Below are 16,969 nucleotides of genomic sequence, written 5' to 3'. Positions count from 1 at the left end.
AAACTCAGATTCTATGAAGTTATGACAGTTCTTGTGTTATTTTATGGGTCAGAAGATTGGATTCTGACAAAGAGCAACAGAAGAAAATAGAAGTAGCTGAATTGGGATTTCTGTGCAATGTGGCAGAATATTCCCGCCCAAATATAAGAAGAAATGCAGACATACGAAAAGAACTGTAAGTATTTAGTGCTGTTGAAAAGACAGAAGAATACAGGAACAACTGGCTGGAACATCTCTATTACATGGGAAATAACTGTATAGCCAAGCAACTCTTATCCTATAACCTAAAAGGACGCACTGACATCAGAAGACAGAGATGGATCAATTTTAACCTGCATATGAATTGGAACAAACCACTCAGTTTAAACCATGAATATTGATAACGATGATCAGTTTCATTTGTTACTTCAATTTATATATGAATAGAACAAAAATTGTTGGAACTGATTTTGGGTAAGCTGTCATTTTATGTTACTTCCTCAGAGAGAAAGATCCAATAAATTTTAGCAAAATTATATGTCATGTGCATAATTCCCAGATGAATCTACTCGTGTCCCATTTATCTTGACCACCCAAAATAACTTTGTACGCAAGCACCAAATGAAAAATTTTTTCCATACAAAAGATGTACAACTGAAAGTGCGAAATAATACTGATGAGGAGGTAACCTTGTGGCGTTATTTATTAATGAGATACGAGTATTAACATTGTTTCTTTAAATGGCACAATTAAATTAGTCAAAAATGTATCATAATGGGCCATTCTGATAATTAAAACGTTAATAAACAGAATGTTATTGGGGCCTTGATGGCATAGTATGAAGTAATGTGACTTTAAGATGGTGTAAACAATACGTAGTACATTACAGGTGATACTCAGGGTCGTGTAACCCATTACACGTAGCTTCGGTTTTATTCCACTGAACTCTGATGACTGAGTGAATGGTCTGTGCTACATTTGGTTTCATTTGTTTACTGTAAACCAAAGCTAAGTGGAATAGGTTACGCGATCCTGGGTATTGTTTACACCAACTTAGAGCCAAATCACTTCCTTTGTACGTACCATGCACAAGAACACACGTCAAAAAAATGACTTTCATGCTCCATCGGCAAGTCTATCGTGTTATCAAAAAGGAGTGCGTTATATGGCAGTAAAAATGTTTAATAGCCTCCCTATCGATATAAAAAATGAAACTCAAAACATAAAATTATTTAGGGCCAAATTAAAGAAGTATCTAATTTCTCACGCCTTCTATTCTGTAGGTGAATTCATGACATTCAATAACACTTCATGAATATGATACTAAAACTATGTGTTGTACTAGAGACAATTAATATTAGATATCCTCCACAAAACTGGCTTCATTTATACACTGACGGATCCTTGATCTCCAGACAACAAGGTGCCGGTGCAGGTGTTACGTGCTGTCTCTTCTCACTTTATAGATCTCTTGGGTATGGAATAACAAGTTTTGATGGAGAAATCATTGCAATAAGTGAAAGTCTCAGGAATCTTCTATGCCACATCAATAAATTTAGGAATGCAGTTACATTGTCAGACTCCAAAGCAGCTATTCCATCAATAGTCTCTAAACACACACCTTCCTCTCAAACAGCAGAAATAACTAAAATGCTCTCTCAATTAATATCACTCAATAAAAGAATTGCATTCCAATGGATACCATCCCATTGTGGAATCCTGGGAAACGAGAATGCGGATGCTTTAGCAAAGAAGGGCAGCACTGCTACTTACAGACCTGTTACTAAATCTACGTATTACTCTGTGAAAAGATTTATTAAATCTACATACTTAGACTTCAACAAACAAAATTTGATAACACAATCCCAAGAGAAAAAATGGAACTCTCTGCATCAAAATCCACAGTTAATTCCCGATTTACCACGAAAATCGTCTGTAGCTGCATTTAGATTGGCAACAGGCCATGATTGTTTGGCTAAACACCTGCATAGAATTGGAATATATCAGTCCCCTAACTGCCCATTGTGCAACTCAAACCAAGAAATGGATTCGGAACACCTCAAAATCTGTGCTTCAGTGGCTGGTCATGATAATATCTTTGAAAAATATTGGAGTGCAAGAGGTCAAATGACTTTATTGTCAAACGCCTGGCATTAGAAAACAACAACAACATATTGTAAATCTCGTCTGTATATATTTCATCTAGACTGTGACTATAAATTAAGATTTTTATAATAGTATTAAGTTTTTTGACTTGTTCCATATTCTAGCTGTAAGCATGTATGAATACCATGGAATGTTAATAAATACAATACAATACAATACAATACAAAACCATGCCATCAAGGCATCAAATAACATTCTGTTCATCAGAATGGCCCACTGTGATAAATTTTTGGGTAGATCTTAACGAGTTTAATTTAAATAGGGTACTGAATAATAAATACATAATGTCATTTAAAGAAACAATATTAGTACTCGTATCTCATTAATAAATAACGCTACAAGGTTGTCTCCCCATCAGTATTATTTCTTCCTTTCAGTTGTACACCTTCTGTATGAAACAAATTTTGATTTGCTGCTTGCATACAAAGTTATTTTAGGTGGTCAAGACAAATGGGACATCTTGTATATTGACTACAGACAAAAGCCTTCAACAATTAGGATAATAGCTCTACAAGAATTTACAGATGAAATAACCCATGCTAAAAATCAATTTTGTTTGCATCAGGATGATGAAAACATGGGTTTCTGATAATTTGGAATCATAATAATCTCACAATATACAGAATGAGTGAAATGGTAAAAACAATAAAACTCTTAAGACCATTTACAATTCATCATACTACTTTCCCAGAAGATCTCATAACACGATAAGTTTGACAATGACGATCATAAGTGTGCTGCAACAAGAAGGCAAAGAAACAATAATTATGCATACATCTCGTGCTTGATTCAGGCAAACACCAAACAAAGAAATTAAAATCTGTTCTACTTGCTCTATGAGTGCAGAGTGCAAAGCTAGAGCCAGCAACTGGCATTACGTACTCGCACTTTCTGAGTGGCTGAGCGCCATCTGTTAGTGGTGTTACGAGAAAGAGTTAGCTTCCTTTGTTGGGAGAAGCGAATTGAGAGCTGACGGGACAGTGGGATACGGCGTATCCCATCTAAGTTTGTGAACTCCTCATTGCGTCTGTCCTGAAATGTCAGTCAGATTCATTGTGTGACTGCACATAAAACAAACAAGCTACCTCACGCCAGTCACAATCATCAGTTCTCCTCTTCTATGCCGTCACATGTTTCGAGATATACTCTCAATTTTACGCAGTCCACAGTTTCATTACACATCGCTAACTACATCATTTTTACACTAGGTACGTGATAAAACAACAGCTCTTAAAATAGTTTTTCCTTTTTTTTCGCATACAGCAGTAGGCAGCTAAAAACTCAACTTAGCAAACATAGTAAAAAAAATGACAGGGATTCACAAAATACCTACAATAAATTGCGTGAAACGTTTATGCTGTTCATGAGTGTTATTGTAAGCATGGTTGAAATTGTAAGGATTTCAAATATAATTTTGATATTTCTTTTCGTCTGTCTTTATATTCCCTGTATTTAAATTTAACAAGGCAGAGACTTTTCCTTCTCTCTTTTTTTTTTTTTTTCTGGGGGCGAGGCCCAAAGGCTTGCACTGCAGTCCGAGGCTTATTATGCTTAGCACTCCTGTTCTGTGATTTTTTTTTTATTTTAGTAGATTATTTTACGATGCTTTATCAACATCTTAGGTTATTTAGCGTCTGAATGAGATGAAGGTGATAATGCCAGTGAAATGAGTCCGGGGTCCAGCACAGAAAGCTACCCAGCATTTGCTAATATTGGGTTGAGGGAAAACCCCGGAAATAACCTCAACCAGGTAACTTGCTCCAACAGGGAATCGAACTCGGGCCATCTGGCTTTGTGACCAGACGTGCTAACCGATATTCCACAGATGTGCACTGTTCTGTGAATGATTGTCGCTGAACGACCACACTTTTGTATGTAAACAGCACCATGAACTCAATCTGGGCTAAGGTGATGATTGAACTAATGATGGCGAAATGAGTTCAAAGTCCAACGCCGAATGTTACCCAGCAATTCTGCTTCAATTAGTCGAGGGAAAATCCCGGAAAAAATCCCAACCAGGATTTGAATCTGTACTTTCTTCTTTAACGGTCAGACATGCTAAAGGCTGGTTCACAATAAATCGGGACCGGAAACGATAACGAGAACGGGAATATTATTAAAATAAAAGCATTTAAATGTGAGCATTCACAATTAATGAGAAGCTTGCCGGAGCCCGGGAATGGGAACGTGAAATTTAATTGTGAATCCTCACATTCAAATACATTTATTTTAACAATATTTCCAATCTCGTTCTCGTTGTTTCTGTCCCGGTTTATTGTGGACCAGCCTTAACTGTTACTCCACAGATATGGACTTCTCGTTAACCACTTCATAATTGCTTCTTCATTCCATGAGGCCTAGTCTCCAGACAACAATGCATGATAGTCAAAACGATTCACACGTCAATATGACGCAAAAGATTTATTTGAAATAATGGATAATAGTGGGTAATGTGTCATTACAGAGAATTGGTTTCATTTCGAAATGAATATCACAGTTAATTATTTTAGAATCAGACTACGATAAATTAACTATTTCTGTTCCACCACATTTATTAATCACACCTATTTGTATACGAATAATAATTTTTAAGTTAAAATTAGGTTGAATATTTTGTTAACCTTTCACACGTTAAAAAATGAATTCATTATGATGTCACATTCGTTTCGTGGCTAACGAGAAAGATAGGCTTCGGCACGAATAGGAGTCACGTGATTATCATGGTCTAGTCACGTCTAGTCATGACCATCTTGACAATCGCCTAATATAAATACATGTTCAAAGTTACAAAAAACAAAGGAATTGCTATATTAAACTCATGTTAAACGTGCATTTATATATAAACTTGTTCAATGTTGGCCATGTTAGGACTAAGAATGTGACGTTTTGTTTTCTCTTTATGTTTTATCACGGCAAGAATGATGTCACTGTATTAACAGAAAGTGTGACCAGATTTCTCAAATGTCAAGTGCATAAACGTTTCACGTTAAAAGAGGAATTGGGTAAGAAAGGAGGTAAGCATATGGTTATGCAGACAATGGTGGATTATAAACTTACGACATTTAATTCTGTAAAAGAGGGCGTTATCAGAAATAACATTTCATATCTCTGCCCGTTAATTATACTCAATGCAAATGTTTTCATTTATTTACTAATTCTTAAAACCTGGAACATTTCACATAAGGCTTTTTTTTAAGCTAAGCAAGCAGGTACAACTGTTCACGTGGATTTTCACGAAATATAGTTTCAAATTTTACAGCAAGAAAACTGAGACATGCATATTCTGACATCACGTACCGTATTTACTTGCGTAATTTTACCCTTTTTTTTTTTCCATTCGGAGGTGAAAAATAGAGGAGGGGAGAATTACTCGATGACTACAAAATGCCGAGAATAATGAGGTCACAAGTAACATCAAACAATTCACGTACTGTACTAACAAAATCAATATTTAATATAGAATAGCTGCACTATGCCTTATAAATATACAATTTAAGTAATTGCAAACAATTTCGTGGCTTTTCTTTGTTCCGCATAAAATATTTATATCAAATTAAATTTGTTAATTACGTGAAGAAAATACGCGAATATGTATTTTACACTGTACTACTTTCAACAGACAACAAATTCAAATCATCTTCAGGCCCGGTTTCTTCAATCTTTGTTAAAATGCACCCAACATAGCGTTAATTAACTGTAAGTTAAAAGTATGAATTGCTGTTAAAAATATTGCGTTTCTTCAACTTTACATTTCACATTTTAACATTCTGTTTGTTAACTCTCTGTTAGGACCAGATATTCTAGAGTTTAACCATAACCTATAACCAAGTATAGGCTCACTTCTGTTTTCTGAAGTCTGACAATTGCAATTCTTGCTTGTTTCCGTTGTTTGATTCAGAGAGGATAGTGTCGTCAGAGGAATAACAACGGCGTTTTTCATTACAGAAGGGATGAATAATTATTTCCCAGGCTCATTTTTCAATACTTGAAAACTTCACGAAAGACACTCTTGAAGGGAAAAGAAGTGCCCAATTTTGTTTAATGCTAAAGACAGTAGTCACACGAGAAAGATAAAATTCTGAAAAATGTATCCTAAAAATCTGGGGGGGGGGGGGGGGAAGAAATTTTATTCTAGTGGAGTGGGGTGGGGGAATTATGCGAGTAAATACGGTATTAAGGTTTGTTCGTAAATATATAGTCATTAAGCCGTTTTCATGAAACCTTTAATGGTTCAGAAAAGCACATGTTCCAAGTCCAGCATTCAATCCACCAGCACAATGGCCCTGGTTTCGCATTGTGTCTGAAGGGCACTGAAGGAGTGTGGATGGGGAGGAAAGGCATGAACCTAGACTTCCCCTGGGCGCAACTTCATGTAACCCTGACATACAGCCAGGATTTTAATAATCCTAGTTTACTCTGATCGATTCTTACACAAGTCACTATTCTTTTTCCCGACTAGCATTTTCTATGAACATATTATGTAGATGAGTCCTTTAATACCAACACAGTTTACTTACCAAAAATGTGCAGCATTATCCAAACAGAGCTTTGAAAACATTGTTTATTATAATCTTTTTCATTTGTATCATTAAGAAGAAACTGTGGCTGAAAAATGCGCAAATGAAACATCTGCATTTCTTTTTACTCAGTGTTCTAGCAAACACTGAATTATTACGTTTGTTAACCCTTTAATAGTACATTATAGTTACCAACATAACTATTATCTGCGTGTCAGTTTTATCAACTATCTGTCTTGGTCTTCTGTGTCTTCATTATCCCTCAGCTATAGCAACCACAACCACAGACACCATCACCACAACCAGAATCATATCAATACATTATTAAAAAACAGTATATTACTTGTAGTAGAAATTTTTAAATATAATAAAAGAAAAACTGAAAAATAATTCTGTTGACAGGACGATGGACTGGAATAGTCCAGGTTCAAACCTAAATGGGGTCCAAAAGAGTGTATCGAACAATTAATAATAATATTTCCAACAGAAATTTAGTTTACAAACCTACCATTACTGGGTGTTGTAATATTTTGCCTACATTCATGCATAACCACTACACAATTAACTTCTCGCTGTCAGGAAAGGGAACATTTGTTATTGGTGTGTGGATAAGCTTCAGGGCTTCTACCACGTTGTCTTGGTGTTGGTGGCTGACGTTTCGATCGCTGTGTTGTGGTCATCTTCAGAGCAGCTGTTGCATAAGGAGTTCGTTCGTATGTATATATATATATATATATATATATATAGTAGTCTCGGTGGGGGGGGGAGTACTTGCGGTGATAGGTCGTAGGTTCTCCTTCTGGCATTTGATTGGTCCTATGTTGTCCAATCTGGTCGAGGTCTGTATGAAGGGGAGTATTCATATTAAATACTGGCCCTCATAAGGTCCGGACATCGGGCACGATATCAAGGTCACTCTTTCGGACCTTATGAGGGCCAGTATTTAATATGAATACTCCCCTTCATACAGACCTCAACAGGATTGGACAACATAAGACCAATCAGATGCCAGAAGGAGAACCTACGACCTATCACAGCAAGTACTCTCCCCATCGAGACTACTATATATATACGAGCTCGCAGACTATTTCCTTATCCAACAACTGCTCTGAAGATGACCACAACACAGCGGTCGAAACGTCAGCCACCAACACCAAGACAACGCGGTAGAAGTCCTGAAGCTTATCCACACACCATGTACACCAGCCGTGGAAGCCTACGCGAACACTTAACATTTGTTATTGTTTGTCCTTACAGTTGTACATGCAAGCCTTTCCCGGTGTAAGGTAGGATCATGAAGGTGGAATTAGTGCGCAGTTAACGACAGCAGTCCTCACCATAATGTCTCTGTGAGTACCACCACCGTAGAAGCAGCTGTCTGTGCCTTAGCAAGCAGAAATTAGTTGTAAACTCGCACGCATATGAGAACACATACAGCCTCTTAGTTCTCAAGCATTTCTTAAGGCTTAAGCATAAAGAAACTGTAAATGTGAAAACTTAGGCACCAAGATTGTATTTTGAAAAACTTCAATTTTTTAAGTGATATAACAATATATTAACTACATAATGCCCATTATTACGGAACCACAAATGTAACTTATTAAAATATTACGAGTATATTAGTACCCAAATTCTAAGTTTTAAAAACAAATGTTAGCTACATCTGTACATTACATAACACGAAATATGCAGGGTTCACCAGGGAAACGGGTGATTTTAAAGTATGTGCTACAGAAATATTGTAGGCGATAGGAGGTGTTGTTATCTTCATTTCGATCTTGGTGCTCTTTAAATCAGAAAGGGAAAGGCTTCATCCTCTATAAGGAGTTTACTCCCGCCAATAAATGGATCCGACAACCTGATCGCCTCACTAGCAGTGAATGGAGACTACTTAGCTCTTAAAATGACAGCTAATGTTTGTCCGCTGCGTGCTATACCAGGAAGGTTCCGAGACGGAAACCACTGTCGTCGTTGCGTCAGTGAGAATGAAACTCTTGGCTACGTTTTGGGTGCCTGTCCTTTCAGCGAGACACTGCGGAACTCTAAACATCACAGAATCAGGTCCATGATTGCCGAAGCCTTGAGGAAGAAAGGTCTCACTGTACACGAAGAAGTCCATGGCATCTCTCAAGAGGGATCCTGTCGGCGAATTGACATGCTTGCCATTCCACCAGGCTCTACATCCGCCTACATTATCGACCCGACAGTCAGGTTCGAGGCACAGGAACAACAGCCCGTTGACGTCCACGCAGAAAAATGCAGAATTTATGAGCCCACAGTTCCATTCTATTTGGAGAAATATCACCTGACCTCCATTGAAGTAGCTGGGCTAATGGTTGGCGCTAGGGGCACAATATCTCACCTCTTTGCCAGTTTCTGCAAGAAGTTCCAGCTGAACAACGACTTCATTCGTGATGTTTCCCTTACTGCTATCAGAGGATCACTTGCCATTTTAAAATACCACCTGTACTTTGTATCCTAAAGAGGAAGAGCTTTTGTTTGAACTTCTAATCCGTTTATTATGTTTAGGCCTGTTATATGTATGCTCTTATCCTTTCTGTCCTTAATTTCCCTTTCTTCTGCATTCTCCACATTTCTCTTTTGTGGTCTGTTTTGTTTTCACTCTGTGTGTTACGCTTTGTCCAATGAGGCAGTCCTGTTATTGGGAAAGCTGAAAGAGTGTCTCTTCTTTCATTCTATTGTCGAAATTATGCCATTTACACAGCGTGACGTGATCAGTCACCATGGAACAATGGAACGGTGCACAGTATGGATATGCATTCAACGCATTAAAAACAATGACAATTACAAGATTGCTAGACGAGATTTTCGAACACGTTTCAACATCAGACGTCATGATCCTGTGCGTAACGCTCTTGCGATAAAATTATGGATTACAAATTTCGAGGCAACAGGATCTGCTATGAAGAGAAAGGCTCCGGGTGGAAGAAGAACTGTTAGCAGCCTCATAACGTTATTAATTTTGAAAATGCTTGGATTGCATATGCACGCTGTGCGCCATTCCATTGTTCCATGGCGACTGGTCATGTAACGCTGCGTAAATAACATAGTTTCGACAATATAACAACAGATAACAGCACCTTCTATCGCCCACAATATTTCTGTAGCACGTACTTTAAAATCGCCTGTACCCTGGTGAACCTTTTATACTTTTTTTTTTGTTATAACTCAATAAATGCTACATTTACAGAGCACTAACCATACTGTATTAGGATATATTATGAACAATTTCAATCCTTATATAGGTACTACGAAATCGTTCTTTCAAGGCAAGAAATATAAATGGCAATCACAGGAAATAATAATTTTGAACAAATTCGGTTCGCATCTTTCTTAGTTTCCAGTTCTACCAATTAAAATTATTGGTACCGTATTGTAATAAAAATGATAACAAATGCATGTGCTGTTAAAATCGCATTACAATAAATCTGAATAATATTAGTGAATTTTTTAATACAGAATACGAGAATTTGTAAATTTTAATGCAAATTTTAATATATAGGGTATTTATTTGTAATTTTTTATTTTGGACTAAGTCTAAAACACTGTGTGCAATGACTGTAAACAGAACTGTAACAGGGCTTTTACATACTTGAATTATTGTTATTTGGCCAATAAAACTTCCACAAGTATGATACGAGGAGTGACTTTCACAATTATAACATTAGACTTGAATATTTATTTAATATATCTAATCACAGACTGACTCAGACTAAAGATAACTTTGAAATTATGGTTTTAAGAGTATTTAATAAAATTCCCCACCATTTCTTTTGTTTGAGCAAGTGAATTTAAAAGAATTATCTCTGGTAGGATCATAGATAAGAGCAGTGAACTTGTTAATACTAAATATAAGAATTTGTAAATTTTAATGCAAATTTTAATATATAGGGTATTTATTTGTAATTTTTTATTTTGGATGTCTAAAACACTTCGTGTGCAATGACTAAACAGACAGAAATAGAAATCCTCTTGAATAAGTATTTCTAGTTGACCAAGTCCTGTACTCCTCGTATTCAATGCCCTTAGCTATATGTAACGAAATGTTTAACTCTGTAGATGATAAAATAATAAACTGGAAGTTAATAAGAATAGTTGTGACATGAACTATATCAAGTACTAAGGCCGTGTCTCAAAGCTACATTTTCATATGAAGTGAACTAGATTGTTGACTAATTGCCGGATGTAACATCAGAAGTTACGATCTAAAGCTACGTAGTGAATAGCAATCAAGTCTGTAGTAGCTAGTAAACGTTTTGTTTTAAAGCTTCATGTTGCTGTGAAAAATCAAACATCATTGAAATTACTCCAAATTCTGGTAATGATGTTTCATATATACAAGTTTCAAATTAGAGTCTGTGAATTGGATTTTTCACAGCAATATATATAGCTTTAAAACTCAGGCTTTTAAAAACTTTAAATTTTGAGTCGTTTCTCTTTTGAATTAGCCTGCCAATATATCCTAATATCGTTTGTCCTTGAACCATCTTTCCCACAAGTGTGCCATAATTTTATGAAGTACTGTGCTGCATGTATACAGCTCAAAATGCTTATTTTATTAACAAGACTTTCATCTCATCACGAACATTAAAAAATACGTCCGTAACAGAACTGGGTCAATATTTTGTTTATATGTCCTCATGAATACTAGTATTTTTACTAAACTTGGAAACAAAATTCACAAGAATTAAGGGCAAAGGATCTGTGAAAACCTCGGTTCCACATCAACTGCATTTTTTTGTTCAGTAACGACAATAATTTCCTCTACGACCAAAGCCATTCCTCTGTGCTAAGCACTTACAGCTGCTATAGTAGCATTACTTTGATTTCATGATTAATTCAACAACAAACCCAACCCACACATTAGACTTCATTTAGTTTCTGCGACAATATATATATTAAGAGTTGAAGTGCAGACTTACTCGTGGTCTGAGGAGAAAATATGACTCAATACCAAGGATATAGTAGAGCCACAAGAGAGCGATCGGGTTCAAGAAAGAAGTCCATTCAACATGAGTGAATTCCTGTATGCGTGGATCGTTTTCATTTGTCTTCATCAGGAAAGTTAGACCCAAATACCTGTGAATAAGACACATAATTGTTAGGATATCTGGGTGGTGTATAAACTACTGACATGTAAATTTTCGTTGCTGATTGTGGATTGTGTAGCAGGTACTGTGCTGATCAGACAAAGACATTCAGATATCACTACAGAGTTCACTAAACACGTTCTTACAGAACAATACGACATTTGACACTTGTTTTTGTTTAGTCAACTGTCCGAAGACAGGTCTGAACCTCACAAGTGACACCAAGAAGGTACCATTTATGAGGCTACTAGGCCAGGAGATAATGGGGTAGGTTGGCCAGTTCCTTTCCCCCTCCATTGCATACATCGCTGATTAGCTACGTATAACACTAGTCAGACTTTTAAATTCGGGATATTGATTTTCTGTTTTAATTCTTGAACAATGGATATGAAACTTTTTACAAATTAAACCAAACCCTTTAACTCTATTAAATATAGAATATAATCTAAATTTAACAGAAGAAATACTGAAATCAGAAGTAAACACTGAAATACTGAAACAATTGTCTTTAGAGACAATATTAGGTACCCGCCACAAAACTGGCTTCATTTATACACTGACAGATCCTTGATCTCCAGAGAACAAGGTGCCGGTGCAGGTGTTACATGCTGTCTCTTCTCACTTTATAGATCTCTTGGATATGGAACAACAAGTTTTGATGGTGAAATCATTGCAATAAGTGAATGTCTCAGGAATCTTCTATGCCACATCAATAAATTTAGGAATGCAGTTATATTGTCAGGCTCCAAAGCAGCTATTCTATCAATCGTCTCTAAACACACACCTTCATCTCAAACAGCAGAAATAACTAGAATGCTCTCTCAATTAATATCACTCAATAAAAGAATTGTATTCCAATGGATACCATCCCATTGTGGAATCCTGGGAAACGAGAATGCGGATGCTTTAGCAAAGGGCAGCAGTGCTACTTACAGACCTGTTACTAAATCTACGTATTACTCTGTGAAGAGATTTATTAAATCTACATACTTAGACTTCAACAAACAAAATTTGATAACACAATACCAAGGGAAAAAATGGAACTCTCTGCATCAAAATCCACAGTTAATTCCCGATTTACCACGAAAATCGTCTGTAGCTGTATTTAGATTGGCAACAGGCCATGATTGTTTGGCCAAACACCTGCATAAAATTGGAATATATCAGTCCCCTAACTGTCCATTGTGCAACTCAAACCAAGAAATGGATTCGGAACACCTCAAAATCTGTGCTTCATTGGCTGGTCATGATAATATCTTTGAAAAATATTGGAGTGCAAGAGGTCAAATGACTTTATTGTCAAACGCCTGGCATTAGAAAACAATAACAACAACACTAGTCAGACTTCAGATGTATACAAATAATTGTTCTTCCTCTGACACATATCGTCAAGTGAGCTGTACTGCCTGCCTGATAATAGATGTGGTACATATCAGAAGCTCAATCAGAGGATCATTCGACACTAATGATTCTTTATTTTGTTAAATAAACAACTTTAAGGTGTTAAACTAACGTGGTCTTTTACCTTGATTAATGACTATCGACCATCTTCAGATTTCTCGTGAGGTCTTGTCCTTGTTTTCGGTTTTCTTCTTGCTGTTGTCTTGGTGTGAGTGTGTTTATAATCGGTAGTGTTGTGTTGAAAAGTGTGTGTATTCTGAAATTCAGCTGTGTGTTGAGGATGTGATTTTCTTTGCCTACAAATTTCGTATTGTTCAGTGTATTTTAATTTTTGGCATTTCGGTTCAATATGTAAATTTTTTCATGTCTGTTTCTATATTACTGTAGCTGTGGTTAGTGTCGGTGATGTGTTCTATGTAGGTGGAAGCATTTAATTTGGTTATGGAGCTCTATTCCTTATATCGTGTTTGGAATGATCTCCCAGCGTGTCCAATTTAGAAGTCAATACCTATAACACGTTAATTTGTAAACTCTTGTTTGGTTGTATTTGTTTGTTTGTGTCGTTTGTGTGTTGAGATGTTTTCGTGGTGTGTTGTTGTTGTTGTTGATTTCTAATGCCAGGCGTTTGACAAAGTCATTTGATCTCTTGCACTCCAATATTTTTCAAAAATATTATCATGGTCAGCCACTGAAGCACAGATTTTGAGGTGTTCCGAATCCATTTCTTGGTTTGAGTTGCACAATGGGCAGTTAGGGGGCTGATATATTCCAATTTACATTATGCAGGTTGGTGTGTTTTGTGTTCTGTATGCACTGTTGTATTTTAATTTCCTGAAAGAAGATGCAATCTTGTATGTGTGTGTAGTTTCGTATTTTAGCGTGATGTATTTCTTGTGTTCTTGTGTTTGTGTTTTTTTTTAGGTTATATCCATTCTCTTGTGCTATGTATTGGACAGAGTGTATTTCTTCATTGTATTCTTGTTGGTTCATTGGTATGTTGATTAGTCTGTGTACCATGGATCGAAATGCTGTATGTTTAAACAATTGATTGAATGGCGATCTTACTCGTGTTAATTGTGTAAGTATGTGCGGCTTACAGCTGTTTCGGCGTTTCTTCACACCATCCTCAGAGCCTACTAGATCTCGGCGTCATCTCGAACTTCGCTGCCTCGAGATGATGCTGAGATCTAGTAGGTTCTGAGGATGGTGTGAAGAAATACCGAAACAGCTGTAAGCCGCACATACTTACACAATTAACACGAGTAAGATTGCCATTCAATCAATTATTTATATTCAAGTGTTAAAAGTAGTGTACGAAAGATTGAACATGCTGTATGTTTGTGTTGTTGGGTGATTAAATGTGTTACTGTGGTTGTGGGTTTCCTATAAATTTAGAACTTATATCTATTATCTACTTTTGTTATTGTGATATCTAGGAAGTATATGGAATTACTGTTCTCAGTTTCTAGTGTGTAGTGTAGTTTTGGGTGTAGGTGTTTTGTTTTAAGTGTCGGTGTAGGTTTTCAATCTTCTCTCGTTTCCTTTGTATACTATTAGAAAGTCGTCTTATATCTATGCCAGTACGGTATATAATGATGTCTACGTGTTTATTGTTGCCATTATTTAGGATGTGTGTATGTTCTGTGTTGTATATGAATGGAAATGGGTTACTGAAGGGGTAAGCCTTAATTTGGATGTAATTTTTTATTATAACAGGGTGATGGTCTGAAAGTGCGAGAGATTAGACGTAACACACACTGCCATTCTCACCTCAATGACTGAATTATTTATTTCAGAATCCTAGGTCTTAAATTGTTAAACTAAAGATCAGTTTGACTAACCTGCAGTAATTACAGTCTGTTGTAAGAAATTCCTGAACCCATTGCAGCTGAACTACGAATAACGCCATAATATGCAGTGCTGCTAAAACTTGAACACAATGTAGCACTACTCCAAAAGGCCGATGCAGTTCCTTGTAACACGCCCACCAGGTCATGCCTCCCAGGAATGCGAGGAAGTATACTCCGTTCAGGCTTGATGGACGCAGTATGCCTGCTAGACACAACGATGCCAATGCTAGGCACTTGCCTGGAAAGAGATAAACACAGCAATGTAATCTGAATTAGTGGGGTAACAGTGTCCAGCAGAGGAATGGGCAATTACAAATACCGGTAGTTGGTTATTGACTCAAGAATTTAATTTTTCAAAATTACATAAGTGAGATCATAAAGTACATAGTCTGCCATTTATTTCTTGAAAAGGACGTCCTAAAAGCGACTACTACTGAGATGTAAATGTGCTTCATCAAACAACCACAAAGTGTCAACAAAGTCTTCATCTTCATACGAATTAAAATCCCCTCACAAAACGCCCTTCGGTTGAGAATATAGCAATGTTTTAATTCATTTACACTTGAATTTTGTATGGATGAAAATGTAAGTCGCATGAGCAGATGGAATGGGATCATGGTGCCATAAATTAAAATGACGAAATTCACGCCTTACTCTCGTTGTTATTGTAAAAGCTTTTAATTGCACAAGCACCATTTTTCCATGATGACTAAATGGCATTGTATTAGCAAAAGAATGTGCGCTCATTTTATCGACCCTCAACTGTCATGTGAGAATGTTCCTTAAAATGTCCCATTCCTCTGCCAGACACTGTATTCGAAAAGAAATAGAACTGTATCAGCTATACATTTTAGATGCAATAAATTAGTAGCCACTAAAATAAGGACGGAAGATCCAATTATCTTTATAATTATAGCTACCTGCCTTTCATTTCAAAACTTCCCAGCCTAACTAACTATTTATTTCAATTAAAATTAAAATTAATTTAAACAAAAACCACGTTAATTCAGATATTGACGGGAAAGTTTAAAAACAGTGTTAATTGCATTTTATACTAGTTTTTTTGAAAGATGGGACATGACAGGAGCGTTGCGATCGGAAAAACAACTGAATGTCACATAGCGTGGTAGGCCTGTTGCTAGGGTAACAACGGTTGAGTTGCCAAACTTACAGTTGCCACGTGGTGAGTGCTTAACAACTCTCTTGGCGACATTTATTGTGCACACAATGTTAGCATTGGTATGTTTCGTCTTTGATTCTCTGTCGATTTTTGTATTGTTTTTTTTTTTACCTTCGCGTCAATTGTCAATGAATGTTTTAACGTCAGGAAGGTAGCATGGTAGTCCATATTGGCAACATGGCACTGTAGTTCCAAGCTCGGCCGCTTAAATGTCATGTCCCATCTTTCAAAAAAACAAGTATAGGTTTTACCCCTTCGTCCCCCCACGCCCCTTTGAAATTTTAAATGGTACTCTTATATTATTATGATACTTAAATTTGAAAGTATTCAATTGTTTATACATCACATTCATTTGTTCTCACGTATTGTCGCTTTGCAACCCGGATTATTGTTGTCAATTGGTTGTAGGATGAACGTAGTTTATTTTGGATAGCTGCCTAAATTTGATTAACAAATTCACTGAATTAAAAGTTCAAAACGTGTTCCATTGTTGGCTAGACAGTATTACAGCCTATTTCGGAACTCCTCTACTGTCTTCGCGCTACGAGTTGGCGCGGGGAGTAGATAGGCGGGACGGGGGAACTTTACACTACACTCTGACCTGAAAACTTCGTCCACTTACTTGGCTACACGGGAACGGAGTCAGACATAAAAGATGCCGCATCTTCCGTGCTGTCGCTATGACTATCATTATCACATTTTTCAAAATTTCTGGAGTATGATCTGTCCATGATAATCGTCTGTTTATGTTCCAGCCGTGTATAT

At 36.6% G+C, this 16,969-nt stretch overlaps 1 protein-coding gene across 13 annotated transcripts in view; it reads right to left on the bottom strand.

Annotated features, from left to right (window-relative positions):
- The window catches only part of Piezo (piezo type mechanosensitive ion channel component), a 303,168-nt gene that overhangs the window by 132,900 nt on the left and 153,299 nt on the right, over positions 1 to 16,969 (bottom strand). For 10 of the 13 annotated variants that reach the window (XM_069842458.1, XM_069842460.1, XM_069842464.1 and 7 more), the window contains exons 6-8: positions 15,016 to 15,262; positions 11,606 to 11,762; positions 3,028 to 3,177 (exon numbers count right to left, since the gene is read on the bottom strand). In XM_069842458.1, coding sequence (XP_069698559.1) covers positions 3,028 to 3,177; positions 11,606 to 11,762; positions 15,016 to 15,262 — 554 coding nt within the window. The remainder of the gene's footprint in view (positions 1 to 3,027; positions 3,178 to 11,605; positions 11,763 to 15,015; positions 15,263 to 16,969) is intronic. The other 3 variants (XM_069842465.1, XM_069842466.1, XM_069842470.1) reach the window with 1 other exon arrangement.

This window comes from Periplaneta americana, chromosome 12, assembly GCF_040183065.1.
Source record: "Periplaneta americana isolate PAMFEO1 chromosome 12, P.americana_PAMFEO1_priV1, whole genome shotgun sequence".
NCBI classification, from domain to species: Eukaryota; Metazoa; Arthropoda; class Insecta; order Blattodea; family Blattidae; genus Periplaneta; species Periplaneta americana.
The sequence above is the reverse complement of the archived record's forward strand: the minus strand, read 5'-3'. Positions and strand labels throughout refer to the sequence as shown.